Raw genomic sequence first — 21,279 nt, forward strand, 5'->3', positions numbered from 1 at the left:
AAGCCATCAACACCAATAACAATAATTAGAATATTTGTTAAGTGCTTACTAGACAAAAAGTTCTGACTGAAGTAGGCATGGGGACACCACAATCAGGTCAGACACAGTCCTTTGTCCCCGCCCTGAGGTTCATAGTCAGCATGGCCTAGTGGAAAGAGCTTGGGCCTGAGAGTCAAAGGACCTGGGTTCTAATCCTGGCTCCACCACTTATCTGCTGGGTGACCAGGGACGAGTCACTTAGCATCTTGTGCCTCAGTTCCTTTATCTGCAAAATGGGGATTCAATACTCTTTCTCTCTCCTACCTAGACTGCAACACATGGCATCTGATTATTTTGTATCTACTATTACTAATGACAGGCACTGTACTAAATGCTGGAGTTTTACACATGTAAATTGAGTTGGACACAGTCCCTTTTCCACCTGGGGCTCATAGTCTCAATCCTCATTTTACAGATGAGGTAACTGAGGCCCAGACAAGTGAAGTGACTTGCCCAAGGTCACACAGCAGACAACTATCCCAGTGCTTAGTACAGTGCTTGGCACATGATACCACCATTATTATTACATTATTATCATCTTTATTATTTTTATAGTCCAAGGGGGAGGAAAAACAGGTATATACCCAATTTGCAGATCAGGAAACATGGGCCTAGACAAGTTAATCAATCATATTTATTGAGCACTTACTGAGTGCAAGAGCACTGTACTAGGTGTTTGGGAGAGTACAATACACCAGAGTCGGTAGACACATTCTCATGTGATGTAGACATGAATCAGTACTTCACAAACCCAGTTTAAAGCTTTTTTTAATCCCCTTTTACAAAGATTCCTTCGTTCAATCATACTTGTTGAGTGCTTATTGTGTGCGGAGCACTGTACTAATAACTTGCATGTGCCCGTGCTCTACAATAATAATGATGGTATTTGTTAAGCGCTTACTATGTGCAAAGCACTGCTCTACTAAAACTACTTTATCCCTGCAATTAAGTCTGGAAATCAGGGTAAGACTAAGACTAAGGCTATATAGTCGAAGAACAGAGTGTGAATTGATGACAAAAATGCTGACAGAACAGATTTAGGCTCTTGGATCCTCTCCATTGGCCTACCATTGCCTCATGAATTAACTGCCAGTTAGTTTGGGAGTCACTGGCATGTGGGCTAGCTTGCTGATAGCCAAAATGACATACCATCAACCCCAGCACTAGAGAAAGCCAGAGTCTGTCCTATAAGACCTAACTCAGTTATAATAATAGCAATAACTGTGGTATTTTAAGCACTTATTGTGTGCCAAGCATTGCACTACTGAGAGCTCACCTCTTCCAGGAGGCCTTCCCAGACTGAGCCCCCTCCTTCCTCTCCCCCTCGTCTCCCTCTCCATCCCCGCCGCCTTACCTCCTTCCCTTCCCCACAGCACCTGTATATATGTATATATGTTTGTACATATTTATTACTCTATTTATTTATTTTACTTGTACATATCTATTCTACTTATTTTATTCTGTTAATATGTTTGGTTTTGTTCTCTGTCTCCCCCTTCTAGACTGTGAGCCCATTGTTGGGTAGGGACTGTCTCTATATGTTGCCAACTTGTACTTCCCAAGTGCTTAGTACAGTGCTCTGCACACAGTAAGTGCTCAATAAATACGATTGATTGATTGATTGATTGACTAAGCACTGGTGTGGCTACAAGTAAATCAGACCAGACATAATCCCTGTCCTGCACGGAGCTCACATCTTATTCCTCATTTTACAGATGAGGTCACTGAGGCCCAGAGAAGTTAAGTGACTTGCCCAAGGTCACAAAGCTGACAGGTGGAGGAGCTGGGATTAGAACCCAGGTCCTTCTGACTCCCAGGCATGAGTTCCATCCACTGGGCCATGTTGCTTCTCCTATTATCTGGATGTCCAGATTGACCAGTTAAGCCAGTTTGCCACACAACGACTCCCACCCTCAGACTGCTGAGTTGCTATTTTCTGCACCAGGCACTCCAATTGGGAGTGAGATTCACTTTTAGTAGCACACGTGCAAAAATAATGAGTCCCACTCACTCAGGGAGGCTCACCTAGGCTGTCGATTTCTTTACCCAAAGCAGTTAGGCCAAAGCCCAACTGTGGCTAGACTCTTTCAGATGATTTCATAATCAACCAACCTATGGTTTGGATGAGCACTTACAGTGTGCAGAGCACTGTACTAAGTGCTTGGGAGAGTACAAAACTATAGTAGGTAGAAACAATCCCTGTCCATGAAGAGATGCTGAAAATCTAGCGAGGGAAGACGGGCACCAAAAGAAATTGCTCTTAATGCGAATGGCTGAGAATTAGCTGCAGTACCAAAAGAAGAATGCACATTAGCATCAATTTCAACCTTAGTGGGAAACAGCTTCAAGGAAACATCATTGATGATTAGTTTCTCTCCCATATCTGTGACATACACAGACACATTCACACCTACAGAACCACCTATTAGCTTCAGCAAATCTCGAACTTACATCTGGTAATGACTGTTATTTGGTGTTAAACTCTGTCAGAATAGAATGTCTTTCTCCCCTACAATTCACTTTACCAGAAGGAGCCATTAGCACTACCTTGAATTTCAGGAGCTGTAAAAATCAAATCATCCTGCAATTATTGTGTTGGCAATTCCCGAGTCACTTAAGTTCGTCTGTGTTGCTAGGAATCAAATGTATCCTCTGGGGTCTGGGCTGCTCCTTGCTCTCTTCCCGTTAGTTCTGCTTTGAAATTTCAGGCAATTCCCTTTTATTAAAGATAATGGGAATTTTTTCATTTGTTTTTGTTGGTTTTCCTCAGTGCTGTCCACTGTGATTAGCTCTAAATACAGTCAGTTTGACTTTTAGCTATGAATTACTGATTCTCACCCACATCTAGCACAACGAAATAGAGTCTTTATGTGCACACAGAGTAAATACATAAAAGAAGGAGCGGTCTTTTATATAGGTATTTTTTAACCCTAACCACATGAATGGATAGTTTCAGTCAGTCATATTTATTGAGTACTTACTGTGTGCAGAGCATTGTACTAAGCATTTGGGACAGTACAATATAGCAGCATAACAGACACATTCTGTGCCCACAATGAGTTTACAATCTACAGGGCTAGACACACATTAATATAAATAAATAAATTACAGATATGGACATAAGGGCTGAGGGACTGGGTTGGGGGATGAACGAAAAGAGCTGGTCAGGGAGATGCAGAAGGGAGAGAGAGGAGAAGAAAGGAGGGCTTAGTCTGGGAAGGCTTCTTGGAGATGAGGACTGTGAAGCAGGGGGAGAATAATTGTTTCAGTCGATAGCATCATCTTGGTATATTAGGGACATCATTTAAATAGTTATAATCATGATATATGTATGTGTATGTGGCTATGGATGTAAATAAGCACGTAATCTAACAGTTTGTAGCATACCTGGGGAATTTTAAGAGCTGAGGTCTTTCTTTTGAATTTTCTCCTTTCTTCCTCCCATGTTTCAGCTTGAGTTGATTCCAAAAGGTATCTCTCCTTTTTTTTTTTTTGAAATGGTTTCCAAATTACAATCTCCCTTCTGGAGAGCCTGGTATCTAGAAAGGGGTTGAATCTATACTCCTTAAGCACTTGATATTCACCCCAAACACACAGCACTTATGCCCATATCCTTATATTCTCCCATTTCCTCTAACAGTAACTTATCTCAATGTCCACCTCTCCGCTGTACACTGCAAGCTCCTTGTGGATCGGGATTAACTCTACTGCACTCTCCCATGTGCTCAGAACAGTGCTCAATAAATACCACTGACTGGTCGACTGGATGACGAATCGATTGATGGGTCGATTGGTCACTATTATTTGACTGACCGAAAGGAAACTCTAGAATATGAAAAGGAAACTGGAGTTCAACCCTGATTAAAACATTCTGTAGGTTTTAAACTTGCTGTTTTGGGACAAGTTGAGCGCACGCTAATCTCATTTTGCCAGCAAAACTGTAGCTTACTGCCACCGGTTTCTTTAAGAAATCAGAGAACCTTAAGTTTTCTCATTTTGGGGAGGTGGCGTGGGAGAGAGAATTGGAACTTGTTTTGTTTTGAGAAAAGCTGTAGGTGCCAGAGGGCAGAATTTACCAAATTGACATTTTGCTCCGGGCAGAGACTTGCTGTATTATGACACTGACAACACTTTAAGTAAGGGAATGTAGAAAACAAGAAAAACCTATATTTACACTCGAATATGTTCATGGGGAAACTTGTGGAATCATAAGACTGAAAGGGCTCAGATCCCTATTTCGAGATAGTACAGTAACTAAAGCAGCTTGGCGAAGCCTAGTAGAAAGACCACAGGACCAGAGGTCAGGACACCTGGGTTCTATACCTGGCCAACTTGCTACCTGCCGGAGGGCCAGTCACTTAAGGAAGCAGAATAGCCCAGTGTAAAGAGCATGAGCCTGGGAATTGGAGGACATGGGTTCTAATCCTGGCTCTGCCACAGGTCTGCTGGGTAACCGTGGGCAAGTCGCTTAACTTCTCTGGGCCTCAGATACCTCATCTGTAAAATGGGCATTAAGACTGTGAGCCCCATGTGGGACTGGACTGTGTCCGACCTGACTACCTTTTATCTACCCCAGCTCTCAGAACAGTGCTTGGCACATAGTAAGTGCTTAACAAATACCACAATTATTAATTATTACTTAACTTCTCTGTACCTCAGTTTCCTCAGCCATAAAATGTGAATTAAATGGCACAGTGAATAGAGCATGGACATGGGAGTTAGAAGGTCATGGGTTCTAATCCCGGCTCTGCCACGTGTCTGCTGTGTGACCTTGGCCAAGTCACTTCACTTCGGTGGGCCTCAGTTATTTCATCTGTAAAATGGGGATTGAGACTGTGAGCCCCATGTGGGACAGGGACTGTGTGCAAACCGATTTGCTTGTATTCACCCCAGCGCTTAATACAGTGCCTGGCACATAGCGCTTAACAAATTCTACAATTATTATTATGAGTATTATTAAATACCTATTTCCCTCATTCCCCACCCCCACAGAGTATGAGCCCCATATGGGACAGGAACTGAGTCTGGTTTGATTGGGCTTACCTCAACATCTGGATCAGAATAAGCACTTAACAAATACCACAACTATTATTATTCTAGGTGAGTATCTAATTCAGGAATACAAGACCTTTGGAAATGGAGATTTCCCTCAGGAGCCAGTCTCTTAATAACATCAGGGTCACCCAGCTCTTGTTTACGTCTATACTAACTACCTCTTTTTTCTCACCTCAGGTGGAACTGCTTGTTTTTTCTCTCCCTTTCATTAAAATAATCCTTATTCACCTGGTCCCCCCTCAGCGTTCTTGAGACAGGGAGAAGTATACCCTTCACCTACCCTCCCAGATGAGACTTTTCTCCCCAGTGAGAAAAACAGAGGTTTCTTCTTCAAACCTTTGTCCCTTCCCTTTTCTCTTGGTAACCCATTGGCATGGAGAAGGCTAGTGTTATTCTGCCTGGCATAGTAAGAAGTCAAAACAGATGTGGGTTTTCATTCACTCAGCAGAAGTTTCAGTTTCATTCCCTTTAGACCAGAATTCTTCTTGGCAACTGGTGAGGTATTCCACGGGCCAACCCCACCCTCTGACTGCATCGCACACTCTGCCCTGGGAGAAAGGTGGTTCCAACTGCCTTTCCTTTGTTGGCTATGCTTCTCTTCACTCTGTATCAATTTCAGGAGGATTAACCACAAAAATCCCGGAAATGAATTAGGCTCCCAAGAACTACTTTCTCCGGTTTCTGTTTATGCATGTTTACTAAATGCCATCTAACTGTTAATGCAGATGATACAAGCATTCAGGATTAATTCTGGAAAAAAATAATACATAGAAACTGGCAGGTCCTCATTTCCCACTAACCTAAATAATCGAGCTAAAGTAGCAGAAGCAATCAAGAACTATGATCGATCACTTACCTTCATATTTTAAAGAGGCGGGTGAAAAGATACCAATGCCACAGATCACCTTATATCCCATTACCAATAACAATTCATTCATTTATTCATTCATTCAATCGTATTTATTGAGTGCTTACTGTGTGCAGAGCACTGTACTAAGTGCTTGGGAAGTACAAGTACAAGTTGGCAACAATCATATTCTGAAACAGTTCCAACCCAAAACTGAACCTTGGGACACAATTCGCTACAACCCTCTCACACTGAAAACACAACTTACTGAAATCCCATTGCTTCCTCATCAATTAATCAATCAATCAATTCATTCAATGATTCATTCATTCAATGAATCGTATTTATTGAGCACTTACTGTGTGCAGAGCACTGTACTAAGCACCTGGGAGAGTACAACAATAAACAGACACATTCTCTGCCCACAGTGAGCTTACAGTCTAGAGGGGAAGACAGACATCAATACAAATAAATCCATTACAGATATGTACATAAGTGCTGTGGGGCTGGGAGGGGGGAAGAACAAAGGGAGCAAGTCAGGGTGAGGCAGAAGGGAGTGGGAGAAGAGGAAAGGACAGGTTTGGTCTGGGAAGGCCTCTTGCAGGAGATACACCCTCAATAAGGCTTTGAAGGAGGGGAGAGTAATTGTCTTCTGATTGTATTGTGTCAGATTGATATGTATCATATTTACCACAGAACCAAGGCATATAGGAAATGCTTAACAAATAATGTGACTGTGGCATAATTTATTTATTTATATCTGTCTCCCTCTCTAGACTGTAAGCTCGTTGTAGGCAGGGAATGTGTCAGTTTACCGTTACACTGTGCTCTCCCAAGTGCTTGGTACAGTGCTCTGTATACAGTATGCGCTCAATGAATACGAATGAAGAGAGAGAATGAAGTGAAGCAGTATGGTCACATGCATCAGAGAACTAGGAGGGGTCAACATTTCTTCTGGCTGAGGGTGTAAGTTTAACAAACCCTTCCCTAAATGACACCTGCCGATTAGAATCAATAAATCAATAGTATTTACTGAGCATTTACTCTGTTCACAGTAACATACTAATCACTCAGAGGGTACAATAAAACAGGCATTTTATTTGAGCGCAATAAAACCCTGCCCTCAAGAAGCCTACAGTTTACTGGACACAAAACTCAATTACAGATAGGGGAAACAGAGTATAAAGACAGATATAATTGCTTCTCAAAGTCCATACTCCCTGGCTCTGGAGAAAATGCAAGATATCATTAATGTTTACCAGCAAAAATTGACACACAAATGAATCCTGAAGAAAAAAAGATGAAAAAATGGTATGCCGTTTCTGAGGTAAATCGACTTGAAGACTCAAGGGGCCAGGAATCAGTACGGAATTGTCTGAGAACCACAACACCGACAGAAGGGAAACGAAATGGCTTACCTTTGTTATTGTACACGTCTAGATAGTTTGGTGCTGAAAAAATTGTAATTAGAGAAGGGAAGCCTGTCGTCTGGCTTTTCCTGTACATGCGATACCTAAAAGCAAATAAACACAAGTTAAAACGAAGTCGCTTCTAAAACTCGAATGTTTCCAAATGACAAGCGTAGTTCAGACAGAGTCCTGTTAGACCAGTGAGGCGACTGGACAATCGTTTCTTCAAGGGTCTCTGCTTAGGGGAAAATTTTACAGTTGGACAAGTGTTTTGTTACACTATTTCCCAGTGGGTTGGCACAGCTATCTGAGTCTGGGGTAAATCAGTGTGGAATTCCCAGACAGCAGCTTGACAGAAAGAACAAGGCTTAATGATTGTACAGTGATCTCCTTTTACATTCCATTTACTGCCAAGGGTTACAAGTACTGACAGAATCAAGTGGACCTAGAAATTCACTCCGATATGGAAGACCACTATCAGAGAAAGTATTTGGACTTTGCCTAGAAAAGTATTTAAATCTTCTGAAAGAATGTTTATGAATTCCCATATTGAGATGGGGGCGTTTTAGCTTTTCATTCACTGCCCATGTCTGCTAGCTTCTCTAAACTCAGCAGGATTATATTTAATCAGAAATCGAAAATGAAACGCAGGAATTTTGGACGCAAACCAATGAGCCTGGTATAAGTCTGTGCCCGGCAGAAGACATAGAATAGGAAACATAACATTTTAGTTTACAAATAATCCAAAGAACAGTAGATTTGGCATCTTCGCCTAAACAAAGACCCCTCCCACCACTTCCGGCTTCTTGAAATCGTACTTGAGAAATTTTTCCTGAAAAGATCTTCCCTTAAAAAAGATGATCAAGGCATAATCCACCCATGTATTTGAGGCAGGCTCCTTTTACTGAGTTTAATGAGGGGAATGATAGCAGACATCTGCTTTTAGAAACCTGAGAAAGCAGCATGGCCTAGTGGATACAGCACGGACCTAGGAGTCAGAAGGACCTGGGTTCTTATCACTACTCTGCCCTTTGTCTTCGGTGTGACCTTGGACAAGTGACTTAACTTCTCTGTGCCCCTGTTACCTCAACTGTAAAATGAGGATTAAGACTGTGAGCCCCATGTAAGATGTGGACTGTACCCAGCCAGATTAGTTTGTTTCTACCTCATTCATTCATTCATTCAATTGTATTAATTGAGCGCTTACTGTGTGCAGAGCACCTCAGCGCTTAGTACAGAGCCTGGCATATAGTTGCACTGACATATAGTTGCACTGAACAAATACCATAAAAACCTTCTGATCCGATCACCCCCTCTAGACATATCTCGCACTCGACAAAAGCTCTCCTACTGTAGCCTCCACTTCTGTAAGAATTATCCATCTAGCCTCTACTGTGCATTCTCTCTTTCTTTGCTCTTACAGTGGATTTCTTATTTGCCTACTTTAAGGGAATGAATTCCAACACGCAGGCAAGCTCTTCTCCGTAATGGAGCTCAGCAAATGGAAAAGTAACGTCTCTGGCATGCTCTGTCCAACTGTTCCAGATGGATAATACTGGAAGGCCTGCTTCTTTGGAAACAAAGCATACTGTTCTAAGAGGCTTGGCCAGCTTGTTCACAAAGGAAATTAGAAAAGAACAGAAGGCACAGAAGTAGCTGTACTTGTGTGCTTTGGGTAAGTGACCTGCATACGGAACTTCTCTTTCTAAACCATAGAAACCATCATTTAAATGGGTCCCAGCATGGCTGGGTGTAAAGAGACCGCTCTGCCTTGAGAAATTCAGTTCACCTTTCTAGGCCTCAGTTTCCTCATCTGCAAAATGGGGATAAGATCGATTGGAAGCCTCGTGTGGGATAAGGGATCGTGCCCCGGCTGTATCGACCCCAGTACTTAGCACTTTCTTAGTGAAAGCCATGGTTACTATTTTTATTAGTACTTTCCAAATGCTGCCTTAGTTTTTTGAGTTTTTTTTAACATCACCATCAACCCTACTGCAACCATTGCAAATCGAATTTGTAGACTGGCCTGTTTATTTAAGTTACATGTCCAGATTTTCTAGTCTGTGATCCACTTTTCCTCAGGTAAACCAAAGGCCTATTTGCTTGGCTCCTTTAGCAGAACACTCTCAGTAAATGGAAATGTTGTTAGGTCCCGATTGTAGTTAGCATTCTAATTTGCAGTTGTTCTGCCTATATTTGCACTATTCTGTTCAGGTACTGGAAAGACTTCACTTTGCAAGAGCAGAGAAGACCATGTAATTATAATGGCATTTATTAAATACTTTCTATGTGCAGGCACTGCACATGGGTAGATACAATAAAGCAGATTGGACACAACCCTTATTCCTCATGGGCCTCACATCTTGTGAGAAGCAGCGTGACTCAGTGGATAGAGCACGGGCCTGGAGTCAGGAGGACGTGGGTTCTAATCCCGGCTCTGTCACTGTCTGCTGTTTGACTTCGGGCAAGTCACTTAACTGCTCTGGGCCTCAGTTAAACCATCATAAAATGGGCCAATATGTCACCAAAACCTGCCGATCTCACCTCCGCAACATCGCCAAGATCCGCCCTTTCCTCTCCATCCAAACCACTACCTTGCTGGTTCAATCTCTCATCCTATCCTGACTGCATTACTGCCTCAGCCTCCTCTCTGATCTCCCATCCTCCTGTCTCTCCCCACTTCAGTCTATACTTCACTCTGCTGCCTGGATAATCCTGGTACAGAAACGCTCTGGGCATGTTACTCCCCTCAAAAATCTCCAGTGGCTGCCTCTCAACCTACAATTCAAGCAAAAACTCCTCACTCTTGGCTTCAAGGCTCTCCATCACCTTGCCCCCTCCTACCTCACCTCCCTTCTCTCCTTCTCCAGCCCAGCCTGCACCCTCCGCTCCCCTGCCGCTAACCTCCTCACTGTGCCTTGTTCTTGCCTGTCCCGCCGTCGACCCCCGGCCCACGTCCTCCTCCTGGCCCAGAATGCCCTCCCTCCACACATCCGCCAAGCTGGCTCTTTTCCTCCCTTCAAAGGCCTACTGAGAGCTCACCTCCTCCAGGAGGCCTTCCCAGACTGAGCCCCCTTTTTCCTCCCCTCCTCCCCATCCCCCCCACCCAACCTCCTTCCCCTCCCCAGAGCACCTGTATATGTTTGTACAGATTTATTACTCTATTTATTTTACTTGTACATATTTACTATTTATTTATTTTGTTAATGATGTGCATCTAGCTTTATTTCTATTTGTGCTGATGACGACGCCTGTCCACATGTTTAGTTTTGTTGTCTGTCTCCCCCTTCTAGACTGTGAGCCCACTGTTGGGTAGGGACTGTCTCTGTATGTTGCCAACTTGTACTTCCCAAGTGCTTGTACAGTGCTCTGCACACAGTAAGTACTCAATAAATACGACTGATTGAATGAATGAATGAATGAATGAATGAATGAATGAAGACTGTGACTCTAAGTTAGATAAGAACTGTGTCCAACCTGGTTACCTTGAACCTATTCCAGACCCTAGAACAGTGCCTGACACATAGTAAATGTTTAACAAATACCATCATCATTATCATCATCCAAGGGGACAGGAGACAAGGTATCATTTATGTTCTCCAAAGGTGAAGATTCTGAAGAAATAAACCCAGTATTAAAAATCCATAGTGCTGAACTTAAACTGAAGTGAAAGATCCGTTACCTTTTCTTTTTTTTTTTAATGGCATTGGTTAAGCGCTTGTTATGTGTCAGGCACTAATCTAAACACTGGGGTAAATACAAGATAAACAGGTTGGACACAGTCCCTACCCCACAAAGGGCTCACAATCTTAATTCCCAGCTTATAGATGAGGTAACAGAGGCCTAGTAAGTGTCTGGGCCAAGGTCTCACAGCAGACAAGTAGCTGAGCAGGGATTAGAACTCAGGTCCTCTATCTCCCAGGCCAGGGCTCTCTCCACGCCATGCTGCTTCTTGCAGAGAAAATATCTGATTTAAAAAATGGAATGCCCCAAGTAACATTCGATGCAGAGTGGTTGATCCTAAAATGGTGGCTGAAGAATCAGTCCTTAAAACATAGGGTTTTCAACAGAACCAAATTAAAAATAATATTCAAACTAGTATTTTTCTGGACTAATCTTACTTGTAGCTGGAATGATGGATCAACAACATTGACATAGGTCATTATTTAACCCTGATATACTACGAACTCTTTTTTGTTCACCTGAGGATCACATTTCCTGTTTCCCAGAATTCCCAGCACCCTGGCGGCACAAAGGACCTGTATTTCCTTCCCTGATGTGCCTCAATTCAGGAATATATATCACACTGCAGCCCAGTTCATTTTCTTCTGCTGAAGGGAGATGCAATCTTAAAAAACAAGAAACGGAATGGAAAAAAAAGTCTTACCCTGCATCTTGGGCTTCATGGGCTCGGAGTATAGATAACAAGTTATTGTGCTGTAAGAATTCGCATACAGCAGGGTAGCTGTCAGAGATGAAAAGAAGAGAAAAGAAAAGCCCTGTTATGAAATTATCAAAAGTAGCACATTTATCTCTGACATTCTGAAGTATCTGATTTGATCAAGTGTGATAAAACATACATCATTCATGAAACACAGCTCTTCACTCAGAGGACAGGTCTGCCCCTCAGCGAAGAAAGCATCCCAAGTTGATCTTTTTACATAATCAGAAAGTGGAAAACACTTGGAAAGCGATGAGTCATTATATAATAACTCAACACCCAGGCTGGCGCTCAGAAAAAATAATTTCTATCAGTTTCCTTTGGAACAAAAGTATTTCAGGGAGTGCAATATTAGGGGGAGGTCCAATAATTCTTTATTCCATGCTGCAGTGGTTTTTTAAGGTAATCAAACAAGGTGTTGAAGGGGAGAAAAAGAGCTTATCTCTATATTTGAAAGCTTCCTAAGGGCAGGGGTCATGTCTATCAAGGCTACTGTATTGTACTCTCCCAAGAACTTAGTACAGTGCTCTGCCCAGAGTAAGCATTCAATAAACACCTCTGATGGATTTAAGTTATCATCACACACAATTGTAGAAGTACAATAGGCTTGATGTCCAGCCTTTTGGTTTTCAAATTGGGTTACATAACTTCTGAAAGCTCTAAAATGTGTATTTTTCAATACTACCCAGGTGGCTTTTCCCTAGGTTGACTCCTTCCATTTCTCTGGCCAAAAGAAAATGCCATTAAATCTAAAATCCACGATTACAATGCGCTAGGACCAACTGTATCCACCTAAATTATAAGTGGCAGGTGAGAACCCAAAACATTATTGTCAAATTCTTCGTTAAAATTTTGAAATCCTTTCCCATTCTTTCCTTTCTCGATTTATAGAATACATCTCCTCTCTTCCAGGAAGTTCCCACATGATCCTTAAACACCTGGGGCTATCCACCCACTCAGCACTTATGTGCCCGTCTTAATACTGGTTTGCTTCACCTGTCAATCAATCAATCAATGGTATTTACTGAGCACGTACTGAGTGTGGAACATTGTACTAAGCGCTTGGGAGAGTTCACCAGAGTTGGTAGATATGTTCCCTGCTCACACTGAGCTTACATGATCTATAATTATTTTAGTGCCTTTCTCCTGACTGTAATGTAATCTCCTTGAGGGCAGGGATCATGCCTAAAACTCTTGTTCTCTCCCAAGTTCTTAATACAGTGCTCTTCAGAGTGTAAAGCGCACCATAAATATCATCAATTGTCTGACTGCAGACTTTTATGGAAACAGCTTCATTGTACATATATGAACTTAAAATAGTTCACCTCAACATATTCCTGCCCCAAGTTCAACCATGCAAACATATGTACTTAAAATTCTTTCGCATTCCAAGATGGCCCTCCTGGAGGTGAGATTGTATCACCTTAGATCAGGAGTCCCTGTGGCGCAGAGTCTGTGTCAGATCTGTTTATCTTCCATCTACCTCTGCAATTAGAACAGAGCTCAGCAGCAACTGATAAATTAATCAGGGGTATTTACTGAGCTCTAATTACACACAGTAAGAGTTCCTCTCACTAAGTGCTTGGGAGAGAGTACAATACAGAGTTGTTAAAAACTTGTTCCCTGACCGCAATGAGCTACAGTCTAGAGGACTGTAATAAGTGCTTGACAAAGGTCACTATTATTATTATTATTATTATTATTAGGTTGAATGTGGCTGATAAGGCAGGCCAGAGCAAAGCCAACCCACTCTTCCACTCTATTATCCTGGACTGACCGCCTTCTGCCCTGCAGATACATTTCCTAACCTGGGCAGCACCTGCCATTCTTGATTTGGCTTCTGGGCTGCTCAATCTTCTCGCAAAACTTAGCTCACAAATGACAAGTTTCCTCCAGAAACAGGAGTTGCCTCCCGGGAGAGGATTTTTAATAGACCGTACCGCAAAAATTTATTCCTCTGGACCTGAGCGTTATGAAGTAGAAATCACCAGTGGGGCTTGTGAGAATTCACTGATAAATCTCTCTTCTCCCCATCCTGTTTTCCCACACTTCTCCCACTCTGTTCTGTGTCATCCTGATTTACTCCCTTATTTCATCCCCCCTCCCGCCCCACAGCATTTATGTACATATCTGTTATTTATTTATTTCTATTAATGAAGGCCTCCCGCTCTAGAATGTAAACTCATTGTGGGCAGGGAATGTGTTATAGTGTACTCCACCAAGCATTTAGTACAGTGCTCTGCACAGAGTAAGCACTTAAATACAACTGAATGAATGAATAAATACTGCCTCTTCAGCCCTTGCAGGTAACCTAAACTTTGGATATTCACTCCTCTGAACTCTGCCCTGTACAACTTATGTGCCTATCTTTAAACTCTACTGCTTCCCTGTTCCAGTAATTTATTTTAGGATGGTCTCCCCTGCTAAACTGTAAGCTCTTCGAGAAAAGGGATCATTTATTCAGTCACTGATTCAACCATATTCAACCATATTTATTGAGTGCTTACTGTGCACAGAGCACTGTACTAAATGCTTGAAGAGTACAACATAAGAATGAGCAGACACATTCCCTCTCCACAATGAGCTTACAGTCTAGAGGGGGAGACAGACATTAACGGAAATAAATAAATTACAGATATGGACATTAAGTGCTCTGTGGCTGGAAGTCATATAGTGATCATGTAGAGAAGCAGCGTGGCTCAGTGGGAAGAGCCTGGGCTTGGGAGCCAGAGGTCATGGGTTCTAATCCCACCTCTGCCACTTGTCAGCTGTGTGACTTTGGGCAAGTCACTTAACGTTTCTGGGCCTCAGTTACCTCATCTGTAAAATGGGGATTAAGACTGTGAGGCCCTCAAGGGACAAACTGATTACCTTGTATCCACCCCAGTGCTTAGAACAGTGCTTCGCACATAGTAAGCGCTTAACAAATGCGATCATTATTATCATTGTTATTATTGTTATTACTTGCCCAAGTGCTCAGTTCAGTGCTTTGCACAGAGTAAGAAACTCAATAAATACTACTGATTGATTAGTACCTAATAATGATAATACTAATGATACTAATGATATTCTTTGTTAAGCGCTTACTATGCCAAGCACTGTTCTAAGCGCTGGGGTAGATATAACATTATCAGGTTGTCCCATGTGGGGCTCACAGTCTTAATCCCCATTTTACAGATGAGGTAACTCAGGCACAGAGAAGTTAAGTGACTTGCCCAAAGTCACACAGCTGACAAGTGGCGGAGACAGGATTAGAACCCAAGACCTCTGACTCCCAAGCCCGTGCTCTTTCCACCAAGCCACACTGCCAGAGGCAAAGGAAAAAATACCAACTGGTGAGGTAGGAAAGCATGTTTTTTGTTTATCCCTTCTGGCATCTTCTTCTCATTTCTATCCCTTGTCATTCATTCATTCAATCAATCATATTTATTGATTGCAGGGCAGGGCATTGTACCAAGAGCTTGGGAGAGTGCAATATAACAATAAACAGACACATTCGCTGCTTACAAGTAGCTTACAGTCTAGAGGGGAAGACAGACATCAATACAAATAAATCAATTACAGATATGTACATAAGTGCTGTGGGGCTGGGAAGGGAGATGAATAAAGGGAGCAAGTCAAGGCGATGCAGAAGTGGGGATTATGTCAGGGAAGGCCTCCTGTCCTCAGGGAAAGCACTGAGGCAGGATCATTATCAAAGCATTTTCTACCTTGCCGTAGGATAAGGAATCCGATCAATCAATCACTGATTTGAAGACCTACCGCATAGCAAGAGGGTAACAGTGATATTTCCTCTGAAGCCGAACAACAAGGAAGAAAGCAGAGGGGCGAAACCTGTTAAATTTCTCCTAGGCTCCCTGCCAGATTCTCATATGGGGCATTTGTTTTCGATTCTGGGCTTGTAGACTAGGGCTTATTTTCATGCACGAGTTATATAATGAATTCATTACCCTCCTCTTCAAACATCTTCTGCCAAACACCCTAAAGCTGCAAACAGCAAAGTTTCTAGTTTTCACACAAATCCAGAGACCGTCAGAGGCAGAGAAGACAGCCTGATTACCAAAGAGACCAGATGTCATAAGTGGAATTTCTAGGTTTAGCTTTTAAGAATGAACAGAGATGTTAATGGCAGCAGGTCTCTGTGGTTGCAAACATACTAAGGACAATCTGGAGATAATATACTGAATTGTTCTGAAAACCAAGATTTTTTGCTGCCTCGTTTCAGTGTTTAGAAAAGAAAGAACAATGGAGCTATAGCCTGCTGTGGATAGAGGAGTGTAGCTTAATGGATAGAGCACAGGCACGGGAGTCAGAAGATCATGGGTTCTAATCCCGGTCCCGGTGACCTTGGGCAAGTCACTTCACTTTTCTGGGCCTCAGTTCCCTCTTCTGTAAAATGGGGATTGAGACTGTGAGCCCTATGTGGGACAGAGACTGTGTCCAACCTGATTAACTTGAATCTACCCCAATGCTTAGAACAGTGCTTGGCATATAGTAAGTGCTTAACAAATACCATACATTTCTCAGCCATTAGGCCACAGATGGATTGAGTTTAGGATCTGGGGAAATGAGGCGTCTTTGTGCAGGTGCCTATGGCGTTAGAAGGACTTGGGTTCTAATCCTGGCTCTGTCACTTGTCTGCTGTGTGACTTTGGGCAAGTCACCTTCACTTCTCTGAGCTAAAGCTATCGGATCTGTAAAATAGGGATTAAGACTGTGAGTCCTATGTGGGACAGAGAGTCTGTCCAACCCGATTATCTTGTATCTACCCCAGTAATTAGCACAGTGCCCAGCACTGTGTTACTATTGTTATTATTATTATTAAATGAGCCCAAAACATAGTTGGCCCAAGTTTGATATTGGAGAAATTATGCTGCTTTGTGCAGAGGGCCCTGGGAAGACAGGTAAATCTTTGTACAGCATCTTGTTAGTAGTAAAATTAGTAACAGTAGTGATAGTATTTATTAAGTGCTTACTGTGTGCAGAGTACTGTACTAAGTGCTGAGAGCAAATACACTGAGAAGCAGTGTGGCTCAGTGGAAAGAGCTGGGGCGTGAGAGTCAGAGGATCTAGGTTCTAATCCTGGCTCCACCATTTGTCTGCTGTGTGACTTTGGGCAAGTCAGTTAACTTCTCTATGCCTCGATTACCTCATCTGTAAAGTGGGGATTAAATCCTCCTCCCTCCAATGTAGACTGTGAGCTCTATGTGGGACAGGGACTGCATCCAATTGGATTATCCTTGAATCTACCCGACTCTCAGAAAAGTGCTTAAGACATGTTAAGCAATGCAGAATTAGCTTTAAAAATTACATAGGTGTGAATTACATATGGTCCCTGTCCCATGAGGGGATCACAACTGAAGAGTGGGAAGACGGGACTGCAACAGATGAATAAATCAATCGATCGATTCCATTTATTGAATGCTGACTGTGGTGCAGAGGACTGTACTGAGCACTTTGGTGAGTTCAATATAACAGAGTTGGTAGATGTGTTTCCTGCCCACAACGAGCTCACAGTCTAGAGATTACAGATGCATCAGGAATGATGAATCAGTGAAACACAACACAAAGACAAATACACAAAATTGAAATAAAAATCAGAAGGGTGTTGTGGCGAGAGGGGAAGAATTTCAGGATCGTCAACTGGAAATTTTTTCTTTTCACTTTAGAATTCTTTTACAATAATTATAGTAGTTAATAATTGTGATACTTGTTAAGCACTTACTATGTGCCAGGCACTGTACTAAGCGCTGAGGTGGATGCAAGCAAATTGGGTTGGAGGCTGTCCCTGTCTCAACATGGGGTTCACAGGCTCAATCCCTATTTTACAGAAGAGGTAACTGTGGCACAGAGAACTAAAGTGACTTGCCCAAGGTCACAGAGCAGATAAAGGGCAGAGCCGGGATTAAAACCCATGACTTTCTGACTCTCAGGCCTGTGCTCTATCTGCTCTGCCACGCTACTTCATATGGCATCAAGGGTCAGTTTTGTGGCTGGATCATGCAAAACAGAAAAGCCCAGTATTTTGGTCAATGAGCTATCAATCAAAACGAGGAGGATGAAATACTGTAGCAGACAAAAAAACAAGGACTTTCTAAAAATTTGGCTGGCTAGAGGGCAATCTGTACAAATCCATATTTAAATTTTCCGTATTTACTTCCTGTTTTGGATTTCATCTCAGAGGGGTAAATAAAAAGGAAAGGGCTATTGGCTCCCCAGACTGGGAAAGGTGCAAGAGTTCAGCAAACACGGAGTCAAGTTACCAGCAGTGGGAGAGAGGAAAATGGAGGCCAGTACATGCTGGGCCTCTAGTAGGAGGAAGGAAAGATGGAGAGTGGGAGGAAAGAAGAGAAACAACATAAGAAGGGACAGAAGGTCTTGAAAGGGAGGACAAGTTGTTTTAATTTGTGGTGAAGAGCAGGGAGGGGCCCAGGGAAAGGGCTGAACAAGATCACTCATGTAGTTCCAAGCCAAAAACAAGAAGATGATTCGTGATAATTGGAAACACAAAAAAGTGAGAGGCAATGAGACAAATTGCTCGGGGCATAACTAATGGAAGAATAAGCTTGGGATTACAGAGGAAGGGGAGAGGAGAAAAAGTGGAAATATATCAGCAATACAGGCGAACTGGGAGGAAATGAGGGGGGACGAGGAAGTAAATGCAAGCTCTGAGGGTGGACTCAAGAAGACCGAATCAATCAATCAGTAGTACTTCTTGAGTGCTTACTGTGTGCACAGCAATGTACTAAGCACTTGGGAGAGCACAATACAGTAAGTAGACAGGATCCCTCCCCTCAAGGAGCTTACAAGAGGGGCTAAGAAAAGACAGCCTCAGTTTCCCTTGACATATGGTGGGTTTCTGAGGTATACTTCTAAAATTCATACTCTTTGGAGTTGGAGTTGATAAGGTGCTCGGAATAAGAAGGTGACCACATAAACGCTAACAGCTTTATCTTTCCTACCCACCTCGGCCCGCTTCAGCCCAAAATAATAATAATAATGATGGCATTTGTTAAGCGCTTACTATGTGCAAAGCACTGTTCTAAGTGCTGGGGAGGATACAAAGTGATCAGATTGTCCCACATGGGGCTCACAGTCTTCATCCCCATTTTACAGATGAGGGATCTGAGGCCCAGAGAAGTTACGTGACTTGCCCAAAGTCACACAGCTGACAATTGGTGGAGCCAGTATTTGAACCCATGACCTCTGACTCCTAGGCCCATGCTCTTTCCATTGAGCAACCTTGCTTGACAATGTACCCCAAGCGACCTCCTTTCGTGTTTTTTAAAGCCTCTTGAAAACTCATCTATTCTGCAAAACATTTCAGCAATAATGAGCCCCTTTTGTTCTCTTCTGTCTCTAGCATACCATGGTCTGTGTCCTTTTAGAAAATACCCTCCTCAGTAACAGACTCTATTCCTTGGCACATTTTTAGTTCTCTTTATAGTGCTAAGAATAATAACACCTACTAATAACTCATCATTTGCTAGATTTCTGACAGAAATTCTAATGTAAGAAGAGTAAGTACTTCTGATTATCAATCATTTTTCAGGGTTGGCAGCTTGAGAAATACTCTCAACTGTGGGTGAGGCCTGAAGAGGACTCATTTTGGCACTGAAGCAGCATTTTTGTGTTTTTGCTGATGGTATTATCATTGCAATGCACACTCAGAGTATTCAGAGTTAAGTGAGGGGTGGGTTTTTGGAGAGAAGGTTGCCGGTGGGGAGAGAGGATGGGGATGAGGAGAGGAGAGAAGATGAGAGAGAGTAAGGGAGTGAGGAATGAGTGTGGGACTGGAGTTGAGGGAGAAAGAGGTTTACAAAAAACAATGCACATATATAAGGTTCACCTTTGTTCAACAGACAAACACTTATGAACAGGTTGGTGTTTCCCGGCTGGAGAGGGAAGAAGAACAGAGGCCAGCACTTGGTCATCGAGAACACTCCCTCTCTTCTCCGAAGTGGGCACAAGGAGTCTCCCCTCACACCCACTCTGTCTGAGCAAGCAGTCAGACTTCACAGTCACCTCAACCAACCCCACCTCAGGGAAGAAAGCTGGAGTTGGCCTTCCCAGAAGGCAGTGAGCTCTTGGTTCCCTTACCATACGGTGATGGGATAAAGTCCTGTAAATCCACCGGGGCAGTAATAGGAGAGAGTTGAGTTGGGAACCAGTGGAAAGGCTTTTCTATCAGTTCACTTCCATCCATGAGTTCAGTTTCCCAGTGCGAGCAGTGAGCTGGGAATTTCAAGCTAAGTCCACGACTCTTTGTTCGTATGGACCCACGGTTATCTGTCTTTTCTGATGCTCGCAGACATGCCCTCGGAATATTCTAATTCTGAAGAAATTCGCTCCAGGACTTTAATGAGATAATAGGCTTATTTTGATTGCTCCCTCCTGGCTGCAGGGGGAGATCTGAACAAAATGGCTCCAAGTGTCAATACGTTTTAAACAAGGGTGAACGAAATGTGATGAAACCTCAAAAAGAAGCAAAAATATCATTCTTTGCTTTGTCTGACCTTATGTTATTAAAGCACATCTCAATTGACATCACTGAATTGGACAGATTTAACCACCTTTGGTTGCTAAGATACAGTCACTTCAATTTCAGAGATTTTTTTTTCTCTTCGCTTTCTGGATGTATAATATTAGACAAGGAAATTCAATATTCAGCCCTGACACGAACAGGGGAAACTTTTAATAATAAAACTTCTCTAAAAAGTTGGACCACTTTCATTGACATGTCATGCTTCTCAGAGAAATTGTCTTACTTTTGACCCAGTAATTCCTGGAAATCACACAACACACATCTTCAGCCTTAACTAAAGTCTGGGTGTGAAACTCCTCTTGCCCCCAAATTCTGGCTTGTACAGATTTTGTATTGAATTCTGAAATATTTGGTTGAAATATTTGCTAGATGTCAAATGCAGGAAGTCTCTTTCCACTCAACCAAAATGGCTTACCCCAGTAAAACTAAAGGGTCAGATCTGCTGTTGGCTTGGTGAAATGAGGTAACCCTTTCATCCGAGCCAAACAAGTCACTTCATTGTGCCTGTTACCTCAACTGTGGAATGGGGATTCAATACCTGTTCCCCCTCACCTCTTAGATTGTGAGCCCCACGTGGGACAGTGACTGTATCTGACCTGATGATCTTATATCTGTACCAGTACTTACTTGGTACAGTGCTTGGCAAAATTATGAAGAATATATCTCCCTTTCTAACGAGGTAGAACGTTCTCAAATGCTGTGCTAAGAGGAGACAAAAATACCCTCCACAGAATTTTTACACTTTAAAAAGATATCTGATGCCTTCAGGAAATATTAACCCCATGTTCTCGCAAAGTTTGTTGAGGAGCTTGATGGGTGGAATCCTGTTTTGTTTTACTCTGAAAATGACAATACTGAATTCTTGGAAGCCTGAATCACTTCCCGGTGAGAAAATTATTTATAGGTAAGTAGGCTCTTATGTATATTGAACACCTTAAAAACA

The 21,279-nt window shown here is 42.5% G+C and overlaps 1 protein-coding gene across 2 annotated transcripts in view; it reads right to left on the minus strand.

The window, feature by feature from the left end:
• The window catches only part of PPP3CA (protein phosphatase 3 catalytic subunit alpha), a 418,818-nt gene that overhangs the window by 48,907 nt on the left and 348,632 nt on the right, over positions 1 to 21,279 (minus strand). For both annotated transcript variants that reach the window (XM_038769130.1, XM_038769128.1), the window contains exons 7-8: positions 11,738 to 11,815; positions 7,360 to 7,454 (exon numbers count right to left, since the gene is read on the minus strand). In XM_038769130.1, coding sequence (XP_038625058.1) covers positions 7,360 to 7,454; positions 11,738 to 11,815 — 173 coding nt within the window. The remainder of the gene's footprint in view (positions 1 to 7,359; positions 7,455 to 11,737; positions 11,816 to 21,279) is intronic.

The sequence above is a fragment of the Tachyglossus aculeatus genome, chromosome X5, assembly GCF_015852505.1.
Source record: "Tachyglossus aculeatus isolate mTacAcu1 chromosome X5, mTacAcu1.pri, whole genome shotgun sequence".
In the NCBI taxonomy this organism is placed as follows: Eukaryota; Metazoa; Chordata; class Mammalia; order Monotremata; family Tachyglossidae; genus Tachyglossus; species Tachyglossus aculeatus.